General features: G+C 31.5%; 1 protein-coding gene across 11 annotated transcripts in view; it reads left to right on the top strand.

Moving 5' to 3' along the window:
• The window catches only part of LOC118192992 (phosphatase and actin regulator 2-like), a 290,734-nt gene extending 277,456 nt beyond the window's left edge, over positions 1-13,278 (top strand). For all 11 annotated transcript variants that reach the window (XM_085825358.1, XM_085825353.1, XM_085825351.1 and 8 more), the window contains 3 exons: positions 1,197-1,334; positions 6,791-6,867; positions 11,701-13,278. In XM_085825358.1, coding sequence (XP_085681484.1) covers positions 1,197-1,334; positions 6,791-6,867; positions 11,701-11,716 — 231 coding nt within the window. In that variant the 3' untranslated portion in view covers positions 11,717-13,278. The remainder of the gene's footprint in view (positions 1-1,196; positions 1,335-6,790; positions 6,868-11,700) is intronic.
• The last annotated feature ends 1,150 nt before the right edge of the window (positions 13,279-14,428 follow it).

The raw sequence follows: 14,428 nt of genomic DNA, 5'->3' as shown, positions 1-14,428 counted from the left end.
AATTATATAAAAGTAATTTACCATGTGCATCCATACTCAGAACCTTCTTCAGCTACAGTAGTGCAAATGATGTGCAAAATTCATTTGCATTTCTGCAACTAAAGATTGTTTTTAAACTTTCAAAACTAAGCCTGCAAATTTTTGAATATTACCCTGCTTCTTGTTGCTTTAACTCCTCCAGCAGTCATATACATTGTTTTTGCTTGTTGTAATGATTCAGCAGAATATTTTAAGATTCTGTTATAAAATTTTGTCATGGTATTTTGACCCATTTTCACACTAAGTGAATGAGCAGCTATCTTTTCCAGTAACTATTAACGCTTGTCTGTCAGCTTGGAATTCATGTGTATATTAATTTTCATGTATTTAAATGCTTTTGTCAGATTATAATGCAGTTGTGTCACTGGTGTCATTAATTGGGTTTTTAGGGATTATCATGTAAGTAGACTATAAAACTAGTAATTGCACTGGACTTTCAAAGATGTATTAATAGGTGAAACAAACTGTTCTTCTGAAGCATTTATTTAAAGAAAAAAGTTAATAAAAGCAAAAAATTGTTCTTGCTAATAATAGCCATTACGACTGATGGAATATAGCATAAATCAAAAAATGAATTTTTTGGTAAAAAGGAGAAGATTGTAAACAACCTATCGGTCGTGCAGTTTCAGAGATGCATGTTCCAAGTCTTCGCGCCATCAGTCTGCCATCTGTCAAATATGCTTAGGGATGGTCATAATGTTTTCGGCACGTCAGTGTGTAATTTTTTTTATATAGAAAGTGTTTTACCTCCCTTCCAAAATTTCCTTTGTTTTATCTCTGCACTTTTGTTGGTATTTTTTTGTTTATGATTAATTTGTAAGTTAAAGTAAGTTTTATATTAAATCAATTTTGATTAAGTAGCTCATAACGTATGGATGTGTTTTATTCTGTTCTGTATGTGTAAAAAGTCAGGTTTACTATAAAAACTAAAAAGGGAGAAATGCAAATTAACTCGAAGACATGACCTGTAATCTGAAAATTTCACTGATTCACACAACTTTTAATCACGATGTTCTGGAAAAGAGAGCTGGAAAATGTATTTTCATTTAACAATTCCTTTAAGCTTTATACATTATTTAATTTATAGCAAGTTGTGATACATATTTCTTTTAAAAAAAACTACACAATGAGCCATGAATAAACTTTTTTGGTTGCAGCTGAGTTTTCGACCTACAATAGAAGAACTCAAAGAGCGAAAAATTATACGTTTTAATGATTATGTGGAAGTTACACAGGCTCAAGATTATGATAGAAGAGCTGACAAGCCATGGACTAGACTCACACCTAGAGATAAGGTTAGCTAAAATTTATTGTATAATAATTGTTTTGTAAGATTTACGAGTACAAAACTGATTTTTATTTTAATAGAACTGTTTATGTGGAAGTATTTAAAGTTTTATGTAAAAATATTAATTTATTATATTGTTTCAAACTACATTATCTTAAGATCATGAGTTATATATAACAGTTTCTGTATTTGACATTTCAGTATCTTTCTTCATGATTTATTTATTTATTCTCAATGTGAGAGTTTTGTATATAGTTACTTTTTTCTGAAGATAAATAACATAACAATTTGATTGTATATTCATGATCCTTGTTTTAGTCAGTCACTTTGACTAGTTGATTTCAGCAACATATACAAACATACTTTTAGGTTTATGTATGATTTTTTGTGGCACTTTCTTATTAAAGCAGCTACCACATATAATTTCAGTGATATTTTAAAATTACTTGTTACAAATTTAGCCATTGATTGCATTTGAAAAATTTGGCAACAAGCCATAAGGCATCATTATTATAGAAGGAAAATTATGTTGTTCAAGATGAATACATATATAAAACAAAATAAACTCATTAATTCTGAGCATTGCAGCTTTTTGAATATATTGACAAATAGTTGTAGTTAATCAGAATTTATTAACTAGATTTGTAAGAGTACAAAATCCAAAATATAGACATCCATTCTTAAAACCACCAATAATGCTTTCTTGTAGGCTTTATTACCCCCTCACCTTCAGCGCGTAATAAAACATCTGGAGAGTCCTGATTCTTAATTTCACGTTGACATTAAATAAAATGCATTGTTATTGAAGAAACAATCATTTTAGCATAAATTTCTACAATCAGTAATTTGGCTCCATTCCTTGGCATACATCTCCAACCGAAACATTCCACATACATACATCGTATTGATTTGATGCCATAAATTTGTACGATTAGTAATTTGGCTCCATTGCTTGGCACACATCTCAAACTGAAACATTCCACATACATACAGGGTGATCTTTTTTAAAGTAACAGTGTTTGGAGCGCCTTGTAGCACGATCTAATAGCCGAAATGGCACCAAACTTGGTATTTAGACTAATCAAAACATGGGACATCAAGACATACAATTGTACAGTTAAATTATTAATGTTTATTTACTACATTAAGTTCCCCGGTGAGATCACATTCAATGTGAGCACCGTTCTCAGTGATACTCCACCAACGTAAACTCGAGATTTCAAATAACCCCAGAGCCAAAAATCGCATGGTGTGAGGTCAGGGGAACGACGCAGCCCTGCAACTGGAAAACTGCGACTTATGACTATCATCAGTGAAGTTTTGGCACAACAGCTGCTTTACCTTATTACTAATGTGTGGTGGAGCACCATCCTGCATAAAAATTGTCTGTTGGAGACTGTTTCTTTGCTGAAGTTGTGGAATAACAAACAAGCTATTTTGAACATAATATGTAAATTTCAATAATGAATAAATGAATGAACGGCAAGCAATCAAACATAATACAAAATAAAGCAGAAACAACAAAAAACAGATTCAAGGAAAACATTGCCTATCATGAAATTAGACTTTAATCACTTTCAAAACCATAAAAATCCTTTTTTTTATCATCATCATCGAAAACGAGAATATCGTCATCACTACTGTTTCCGTCATCGCTATTATCGCCTTTTTCAAATAATGTGTCGTCTTCTGTTCCGTCGAGCATTACTGATTCCGCACTTCTTAAAAGGTCTTAACAATTACTTCAGCCTGTACATCCTCCCAAGATTTTTTTACCTACTTCCACACTTGGGAAATAGTGGGCCGCTTCATTCTACCTGAGGGTGTGAGGGCGTGATGTGGCTCTCCTGTCCACTTGTTCCATTGTTCTCGCACTTTTTCCTTAAATGGCTTATTCACCGATACATCTAAAGGCTGCAATTGGCTTGTCAGTCCACCAGGAATGCGAGCTATCTGGGTTTTTAATTCTCTCGCTTTATTCTTCATGGTTTCAGTTCTATGGGCGCTAAATTGATCTAAACCCAAAAGAGAGGGTTTTCTTAAGAGTCTACCAGGTTGCCTCGCCCATACGTTCTGTAACCACAGTTTCATCCGAGCATCGTCCATCCAGCCTTTCAGATGAACATGAACAATTACACTCGTTGGAAGTTTTTCTTTCGTATATGAAAAATGGCGGTAGTTTTGTGCCATCAGCACAACATGTTAGAACTACCATATATCGGGTTTTTTCATGACCTGTGGTTTTTATGATTATTGATTTAGACCCTTTAATACTCAGTCTTGTTGGATGGTACATCAAATGTGAGTGGAATTTCATCCATATTTCCTGTTTGACCAACCTCAAAAGCAAGTTTTCTTGCGTGCATTTGTAACAAACATATGAAATGCTAGTATTTTTTCTTCATAATGTGCTGGCATTTTCTGTGCAATAGTAGTTTTTGTGCGCATTGATAAGCCTTGCCTTTTTATGAACCTGTAGCACCAGCCCTCAGACCCTGAAAAGTTCTGCTTCCCATGTTTTTCTGCAAATCCTTTTACCTCATTGATTATCATTTTGGTTGAAACACTTATCCCATATTACCTCTTATCTATCGCCCACATTTTTACGGTATTTTCAAGTTCAGGCCAAGATGGAGCTGGGCATCGAAGGTTATGTTTTTGATTTTTTAGCAGTCTTCAGTTGATCTTCCTCCAGTCGCCAAGTACGTATCATTTTTTCGGTAGGTGGTGGACTGAAATGCATTGCTGCTGCTCTGTTTCCATGCACTTCGGCGTAGTTTAACACTCCTAGTTTATACTGAATTGTATAGCTTAAATCTCTTGTTTCCTGTAGTCTTATTTTCCAGGGTATTTTTTTAAAACAAATAGTTTTAAGCACTGATACTGACACGTTTATACAGAGTAGCACCGATACCGACACATGTGTCGGCTGAGTCAAGGAAAATCTATGTAAAGAAGGAAAGGCTCCATAGACGTAATGTGACCGTCGAACCTGTTCGAACTTCGACATCAGCTTCGAGCTTTGGTGCTTTTTGACAACAGATATTTCACGCATGCACAAAATAATTATGGCAGATGTAGAAAAAGTTATGTGTGTCTAGACCTTTATCCGGGCTAAAAAAAGCATTCATCATTGAAAGTTAACCTGTGTCGTTCACGTATAAGACGCAGGTAACTTTTTCGAGACCAAATTTAGGAAAAAAAGTGCGTCTTATATGCCGTCAAATACGGTATTTGTCGGAGCTGTCTACTACTTGCTTTTAATAACCCCTATTACTGGCGCTGTCATCGCACAGCATTTGCATTTTTCTCTGATACCCGTGTTTCATGCTAATTCTCGTTTTTGTAAGCTACAGCAGCGCCACAAAATGCCCTAGCGGCGATTATTGGAACTAAAAATTTTTTTCACAAAATCCTTTTTCCCATGTCTTGATTAGTCTAAATACCAAGTTGGGTGCCATTTCGGCTATTGGATCGCACTACAAGGCGCTGCAAACACCGTCACTTTAAAAAAGATCACCCTGTACATCGTATTGAATTGACGCCAACCTACAGAATCATTATTTATTATACTTTCCTTTCATCACCAAATGTTTGTCAAAACTTGACAACTCGAGGAATGACTCATGTAGCAATGCCTAAACAATTTTGTTATGTTAGTAATTGAATAATAAAGGAGTATGGTAACCTTTTATGTTGACATTACGTTTAGCGATGATTACAGATTTAAGTTAAATGCGCTAAAAAATGTCGCAGAGAAAACATTTACCAAACATTTCTTTCCATATGTTAAAAATAAATTTTTTTGATACTCTAAACATAAAATCCAGAATTAGTGCCAGGGCTTGTATGGCCACACCAAAAAAGAATGTCACAGGGTCAGTGTTTCATTGTGGTTATAATACTTCTCGATCATCAATCAATTAATGAATGGCAAAATCTGTAGTATGGATATAGATCCAGAAAATACCACTACCGATAGTGAAGAAAGTGACAGAGAAGTTGCTGAAAACGAGAAAATTCCGATTGACAAGTTAGTCTGAATTTTCAAAACAGCAGTTACAGGACTTCAACAATGTAACTGAACAAGAGATTGTCTGTCTACAGAATTAGAGAGAAAGTGGTAGCACAAAAAAAATTGAAGCAACTTAAACAACTTTAATTAAAAGAAATGTTTAATAAGGTAAACAAATAAATATTAAGCTTTTTTTTTTTTTTTTTTTTGTAAATTTTGATACCCTTTAGATCATAAATACTTTATTTCATAAATCACTATTTCATATTTTTAATTTTGTAATTTCTACATGCCATCTTACTAGATTTAAGCTGATCTAATATCCGGAAAAATCCCAAATCCGGATTCCGAGGTCCCGATGAGTCCGGATTTCGGACTTTGTACTCTATTACCTGTTTTATTCTTTGTTTTCATAACTGCCCAGTCATGAGCATGCTATTTATATCATTAAAAGAATATTTTGAATAATACAGTAACACATACTAAATGATAATCTTGCGATCAGATAAAAGCAGCCTTTATGCATAGAAGTTAAAAGCAAGGGTTTGAACTAAAAATTTAGGCTCACCTGTATTGAAGATGATTATGAAATTGTTGTTTTGAGTTTACAAAAAATAAATTTCTTTGCTGAAGCTTGCATATTTTTAGAAATCTTATAATAAAATGAAAAGTTATAATCTTAAATAATTCTTTTTGTGCTCAAGAATTTGGTCAGAATTTGATTTCTTTGTATTGTTTCTCATCATAAGATGCATTTAATGGTTGACTGAAGCCATCTTTATTATAAAGAACTGTTTCATATAAAACACAAATTGAATTTAATATATGATGGCAATTAAGAACTTTTAAGCAAAAATATCCTTTTATCATGGAATATATTCCTTATAAAATGAATGAATTTAAGGCTCTGAAGATTCTATATAGATGATCAGTCCATTTATTTATTTTTTCCCCCTGGAGCATGGTACCAGATATTGTTTGCTGAAAATAAACTAGCTGGATCATTTCTTGTCATCCAGTAACATTCTCACAACAGCTTTAAAAATAAGTATGTGCTTTAACCTTTTGATAATCATCCGCAAGTTCAGATCTCATTTCAGTTACCCACTGCAGTGGACGCAAACAAATACTACTTGCATTTAGGACTGACAAATGTGTTTATTTGGGAAGAAACACTTATATCCCAAAGCCACCGAAGGGTTAAAAGTGCAACAGTTCTTTACTTTGTTTTATAGTTGGATTTAAACTGATTGCAAACTATATTGCAATTATTTTGACACTTTTTTCTTAAGTGTCGTTTAACTGCATACTTTTCATAAAATAACCAATTTTAATTACGTTTTCTAGATTATTGACAAGGCTTTTTTTTTTTTTTTTTTTTCAAATTGCTAAAATGCATCTTTCATTTTACAAATAAATGTATATATTAGCTCTTACTGAATTTCTAGGCAGCTATACGAAAGGAGTTAAATGAGTTTAAGAGTATGGAAATGGAGGTTCACGAAGATAGCAGACATCTTACTCGGTAAGAGCTCTGGATAAATTTTCATAACTTTATTTTACTGTATATTATTATGTAATTATAAAATATTCTTGTAATTATAAGTATCTTATGTTAAGCACTTAGGACTGACCGACAGAAAACACCATTACAAAAATTGATAATGTTCAGTATATATGCCATCATAGCTATTAACTTCTTGTGAATTGTGATCTGTGAAGAATATAGTGTATCAAATGATGAAATTTTTAAGATGCTGGAGTAAAAATCATATAATGTTCATGGATCTACATATTTAAATCAGACTTTCTAAATTTTTACATATAACTGTCGTTTTGCATAAGTATGTTGACTATAAATATCCCAAGCTGCTTTGCAGGCCACTTTATATGTTACACGAGTGATGATTGCTGTGTAGTAGGAAGAGCTGGTAAATGATTTTTATGTAGATATAATAGTGTGTGTGATTATGGCAAAGCCTCGAGGGCTATCTGCCTAAGGGGAGGGATGCCTTCGTGGAGGACTTTCTAAGGGAAACTGGCTCGTATACACGTTATACATGGGGAAAACCACGAAAACACCCATGCAGCCAGCCCATTCGCGGGATTCGAACCTCGGACCAAACTACCAGTGTTCAGCGACTTTACCGCTCGGCCGCTGGTGGGCGTAGATATAATAGAGAGGCGGTAAACTCCTATCTAATAATTAAACAACGTGAAAGAGGAGTATTTTTTAAATATGTTACTTTCACCGATCAGGGGGTATAATAAAATACCATAATGAGGAAATGGGAAAAATACTACTAAATAACTAAACAAAAGTAGTTTTTAATGGCATAAAAAGCAATTCTGTCAGCATGGAATGTCGATGCATGTGTTGAAAACTTTCCTAATAGCATAGATTTATGTCAAAAATAAGATAATCTTTGTTGTTGCAAAATATCAATACTCGTATACAGAGCAGACTTATTTATTGCTTCTTGTATTATTTCAAAGCTAAATCAAAGGCAAAAACCTAAAATTTACCTATCTGGTTTTCTATGGGTGTTTTTTTTTTTTTTTTTTTTTTTTTTTTTTTTTTTTTTTTTTTAAGGGTCATTTAGGTGATCTTCATCTTTAATTTAATCCTTGAAAGAACAAATCCAAATGAGTAATGCACCTTTTGCACAAACATGTTTAAATGAATGAAACATACATTAATGTTAATGGATACTTTAGTTGTAAAAGGTATTAAAAACATCTAAGTGAAATTTCAAGTAATCAAGAATGAGCAGCATACAAGTCTCTGTACTCCTGTGTTTTTGAGCTATCTGCCGTGGAATTTTATAGTTCAAAGTATTGATTTTCCAAACATTCTTGCTGTGCATATATTTAATATGTGTTTCTAATATAAAAAAATTAAATGCACAGTTTATGCGAAATACAGTTATTTAACATTTTCTTGAATGGGGGGGGGGATGATAAACTGGCTGAAATTCATCAGCAGATTTTGTTTTTACAAACATGCAGCGAGTGTTTTAAATAATGTAATGGATAATTTTTAAGGAAGGAAGATGTGCACAATGAATAAGCATATTTAATGACTTCTTAATGTGCTCATTTGAAAAGAAGTTTCGGCATAAACAGGCTATTTAGTATAAAATGGCAAAATTTGATATAAATACAGCATTTCATTTAGCTTGCTATAATGCTGATTCTTTTTATTCAAGAACTTTTAAATGTTAACATATGTTTACGATGCTGAAATATTTAATATAATTATTTATTACGTTAAGTAATTGTAATCATTAAAACCGAAACTAAAAATTATTATAAATTGAAAATCATTTGTGCATCAAAGTTATAAAATTTGATTCTTTCATATTAAATGCACCCCATTGGCGAATATAGTCACATTTTAGTTTCTGGCAAAAAATATTTCATGATTGTTTTTAGGACAGTGTCAAACATATCATTTTCAGCATGTCTTTACCTCCAGAGAAAATTGTGGTGAGCTACTTCACAGTGCTTTTTCTTTTGCCATTTAGCACTTCTCCATATGTGCTCCATATTTTGTGTGTGTGTGTGTGTGTGTGTCAATTTCAGGATCGATGAAATTATATTTGTAATTTACAATGGATATATCCAGATTTTTCATCTCTTTTATACCCCTTTCAACAGCTGGAAAAAATGGTTGTTCCCTCTTTAATGTTCTTTTTAAGTTCGTTTATTAGTGTTGTGGCACTGTGATCGGAGACCATAAGAATTGTTTTTCGCTTTTTTTCGTGGCAAATGCTCCCCCCACCCCTGATATGTTACTGTGGTGGTAAAGTTCTTCTAGTTTTATTTTTTGCATCACATGAACATGGTTTCATCTATCTCAATGCGTCTATCGTCGTTGCTTTTCTCCTTTTCTCCTGCCCTTATTTCAAGGCAGCTTTTCCAGAGATTCCAGTGTACTCCTGTTTTATTGGTCATTCGTAGTTGCTTTTGCAGAACTTCACCCATGTTAAGTTCTTCGTGTGGGCAGTATATGAAACGCAAAACTGTTGTGAATGTTATTGGACTTCCTTTGAACCAGTTTTCTACACTTATTCTAATATCTTATTGGCATGTATAGATGTTATCTTCGCTGATGTGTAGCTTCGAAAAGTGTGAAATTTCGCATTCTCGATTTTCTGGTAGTATGCCGTAATTCTGCAGATAGAGAGCTCCCTCCATTTCACTTCAATATAAGCTCCTAAGATCCATATAAATCAAAAGTAAGGTACAAATTTTCTTTGACTTAAGTTTTAACAAATTGGTAAATATTTAATAAACAGCTATATAATTGAACTTTGTGCAAACACGAAAATGTTTAGAATATTTGGCTATTAATCGTAGGGTTGTGGTTAACACTAAAGAGCTTTAAATTATCATTCTTTACAACGAAATTGTAAATTTTTTATTATCAAATCGAGTTTCTTTTGAGATTAACTACAGACTATGAAATTAGATGACATTTTTACAAGTTTTAGATTTGATGATCTTTTGACACAATTCTGTAGAAATCATATTACATACATCCTTGCTCTTTTTAAGTATTTTAGAAGACATTTATTGTGCATTTCTTGCCAAGGATGTGTATAAATTTGGATTCAAATGAACAATAAAATATTATGAATACTTTAACTTTTAAGTCTGATTTAAGACATTACATATTTTCTTAATTATTGCTTTCTTAACCTAAAAAAATTCATTTAAAAGAAAAGAGGCACTATTCACAAAGTTGGTAATTCTTACCTAGCTTGTTATTGTCTTTTCACCTTAAAAGAATTGACTGAAAATGTTTGTAACCTCATTTAGCTTCTTTCTTTCCCTTTCCTTCCCTATTGAATCAGTTCTATCCATGAAGTTACTTATACACACATTATGGGAAAAAAGTTAATTTTTTATTATTTCTTACTCCATATCTATTTTCACTCTAGCAACATTCTGGCAGTATCTTCAAGTGTATTTAACTCAATACACTTACATACAGAATAGAAAATGTCTTGCAAGATTCCATTATAAGTACCTTTGCCAGATGCTTGAAGAAAATACTGTAATAAAACTCAAACAATATCTAGAAAATATCTAAAAGAAATGAAACAAATGAAAAGAACCATTGCCATCAATGTTTCAGTGGCAACTGCAATTAATTGCACTCATTATACTTAAAATATTGAAAGATTCTGTGATGGCAAAATTGCATAAAAAGTACTATGCAGCAAAGTGACTCTACTTCTATTCAAGCTAATTTATATGACATTGAGTTAATGAAGAAATAATTAAACAGAAATCTGTTGTTCCAAACTTCTGCCGGAATGATTGCACAGGCTGTTTGTCAGAAATTGCTCTTTCATGATCGGTGGGGAAATACGTTCCAAGTTTTACAGTATTAATCGGTCTGAGATAAAGTGAATCAGTTGTCCTCTGCTACAGTTCTGAAGAAAAACCTTTTAGTTTTTTATGCACAGAAATTGTAAAATGTTTTAAATCTCAAATCTCCTGAAGTGCAATAAAATAGTATATTGGAAGTCATATTTGATGATTCTCTACTGAAATTGAAAAACTGTAAACAAGAGACTTAAATGACAATAAATCTTAACCATCTATTGTAACTTTCATGATACTGTATCATTTGTTGAAGATTTAAACTGAATTATGCATTTAAAAAAGAAAAACTTCTGTGATAATTCTTAAAATGCAATCTGCATGTTGATATGCCATTTTGCTGGTTTTTATCCGTATTTATGGAACATGCTGTTATTTATTAAAAATTTAACTTATAGAACATGCTGTAGTTTACTAAAATTTAATTTTATATTTAGGCTTTAAATGTTAAAAATAAATTAGATGGGATAATGTATGAATTTTACATGCTTAGTATTTATAGAATGAAATTTTTTGTTCTATTTTTAGTTTTGATAACTTTTATTTATTTTTGGCAGACTGTTAGTATTTGAACTTGTTTAGTCTGTAGGTATAATACTTCCCAATTTTTTATTGAACTATTTATGGATTATTTCTGCACCGAGTTATTTCAGCCCCTTTGTATTTAAATGCACCAGTTATTGGTTCTGTGGGTAAGATTACTAAATGCTGGTAGTTTGGTATGGATTTAAATCTCAGTGTACAGGCATGGGTGTTTTCTTGATTCTTCCCATGTGTGATATGGTTAAGAAATAATTTTCCTTCAGTTCTCTATGCAGGCGTCCCTTTCTTTCCAGATAGCCATCGAGTATGTAACTAATTCAACCAACCAGTGAATGCATGTAATTTAAGTGCTAATATAACAGTTCTTGTAAGTTAATAGATTTCCTGATATTCTGTTGAAAAATTATTTGTTATTTTTCAGGTTTCATCGGCCATGAAATCATAATGTATGTGGCAAGCAGAATACATTAAGAAAATACTTCTATAGCATAAACATGCAGAAGAATAAAAGCAAAATAATATACACTTCAATGCATATACACATGGAGAAAATGTACAATTTCTGTGTATGGTTTTTTCATGTATATATATTAGAATACATGTAATTTGTTCATATTCTTTGCATGTGTATATATTGATATTTGATTTACATGTGTATATATTAATAAGTGCATAAAAATCATTCGATAGGCTGGCCCTGCAGTTGTCAAGTGATGTTACTTATGCAGTTATCATATGTAATAATACAATTTAAATATCCTCAGGCCTGAACTTTTTTATTAAAAAAAGATGAGAATGACTTTGATTATTCGAGTTTTGGAAGGGCATTGAGGTTTTTGTGAATCACAGAAGTTGGGACGATCTTTGCAAGTTTTATTTTTTGGACGAGTAGAGCTTTTATAGCCTAGACTACTCATTTCTGTACCAGAATTGGGAGAAAAGCAGTTGTAATATTTTTAAAGATATGTAAGGTAATATTTTTGTGCTATAGTTCTTTTTTCCTGTTTGCAGCCATTTAAGGAATATATTTGAGGTATTGTTTAATGTTTATCATGTGCTGTTTATATGTTTATTTTGAATATTGTACAGTGTCATGCAGAACAAAAGATCTGTGATCCTTTGTTTTGTATAAATTGTATTTTGTAAATACCAGCATTCCTGAGTCATTATTTTGGATGAGTACTTTTTTATATGTGTGAATGGTGCTTTATATCTATTTCAAATGCATTTTTAAAGCACCATTTTGTTTGATTCATAATGTACATATTACATTAAGTCTTCTATATTTAATTGTTCTCTGAATTGCACTGTGCCTGTTAGCTTTAAAATAGTGAAATATTGATGTTATAAAGCTGTTACCCTTAAAGTTGGTTGAAACGTTGTTCGCATTAACTTATTTTTATAGTTTCATTAAATGTATTTTAAAATTTGCATATGTAACACATCCAGTTTATATTTGCAGAACATTGTGAATTTATCTCATGTTGTGTAATTTTATAGTAAATTTTATGATCATCCAACCATTATTTTTTAAGTAAAACTTTAATGTAAAATTCAGTATTAAATTGGCATCCGCAGATTTAAATGAGACTGTGATAAATACTTTACAATATTTTTTTGAATGGAACTGTCATTTATTAGATTGTAAATATTGAGCTTTATATTTCATACCTCTTCAGTTCCTCTAGATCTTGTAAGTATGCAAAGAACATGAATGAAAATAGTTATTGCATTAACTGCTTTGTATGTATAGCTCATTTACATTTTTATATGTTTGTAAAAAACAAATCTGCCTGTTAAATGTTGTGATTAAGAAAAGTGTGCAGACCTGATCATTTTTCTCCACCATATTTGAAGACCATTTATATTTGCTGTAAAAAATATCAGTGTAAACATTCATTGAGCAATAAATATCGTCTTTTAATTTGTTCCTATTTATGTCCAGTAAATATATGAATTATGTGAAAATATTAGAAATAAACATACTTTTAATCCCTTGCTTTGAAAGCACTTATTGTCCATTCTGATGCGATTTTAGCCATTCAGAATATAATATTTTATAGGTGTAAAGGACAAGCATGAACTTAAAGTACAGAGTAGCCTATTAAATACTGTTATGCTTGTTTAAAAGTATTTGCCATTTCTCTTAAAATTTTTTCATGTCTTTAATTCAGCAGATTAATAACTTCTAATAACTAATTAACTAATTAATAATAAATAATTATATTATACACCTCATGAAGACAGTGATTAATAAATACAGAACAGATGGATATAGGAAATACTTTTTGAGTTTAGCAAATCCAAAATAATCTTGCAGCTTATCTGTATTCTTAAATTATAGGCATTTTACTTAGATTTTGAACTTGGCAGGCTAAACAATAAAATGATTATAAATGTATGTGTTATGCAATAGAAATACATGTGTAAATTTTTCTTAGACTTCTATTTTCCTGACGAAGTTATAAACTGTTATGTGAATATCCTTGAAATCTGTAGAATATTTTGTATTAATATTTTAGACCTGTAGGATTTTTATGTGAGAGTTGCAATAGAGGTTTTCCTTTTTAAGATATTAATTGGAATATTTGATCTCGTGTTAAATTTTTAGTTTCTCACTGTACTCGGTGAAGGATGGAAATTTTCTGTTTTAATCATACAAAATAAATATGCAACATTCTTTTTTGAATCATAAAATTATGCTACTGTAATTGGAAATGTATAATTTGTGTTTGTGTGTACAGTAGAATGGAGCGTTTCCTTTCTAGGAACTTGGTTATCTGCTTCCTGTCAAAAAATAAAAGCAAATCGGCAAGTTGAGAAACGATGATAAACATCTTGTTTCTTCTAAATTTTGCAGGGACTGTAAAATTATTAAGCATAATACATGGTTAGCTATCCAAAATGTAACACCATAAAGAAATGATATATATGCCATATTTACTGAACAAATTATAAGGTACCAGGGTGAATAGTATAATACTATGAGTGCAGAATATAAAAAAATTAGTATTTTTTATACCATTCTTGTCATTAACTTCTATAACATACAGAATTGCCAAAAGTCCATTTTCGAAAGGCCAGTTCTTTAGTCAGCTTTGCAGTCTTGGTCCCCCCCTTTTTTTTTTGGTTGCCAAATGTTTATTTTG

Source organism: Stegodyphus dumicola, chromosome 10, assembly GCF_044657685.1.
Source record: "Stegodyphus dumicola isolate Sdum_Otavi_A_Nest chromosome 10, ASM4465768v1".
Lineage (NCBI taxonomy): Eukaryota > Metazoa > Arthropoda > Arachnida > Araneae > Eresidae > Stegodyphus > Stegodyphus dumicola.
The sequence above is the reverse complement of the archived record's forward strand: the minus strand, read 5'-3'. Positions and strand labels throughout refer to the sequence as shown.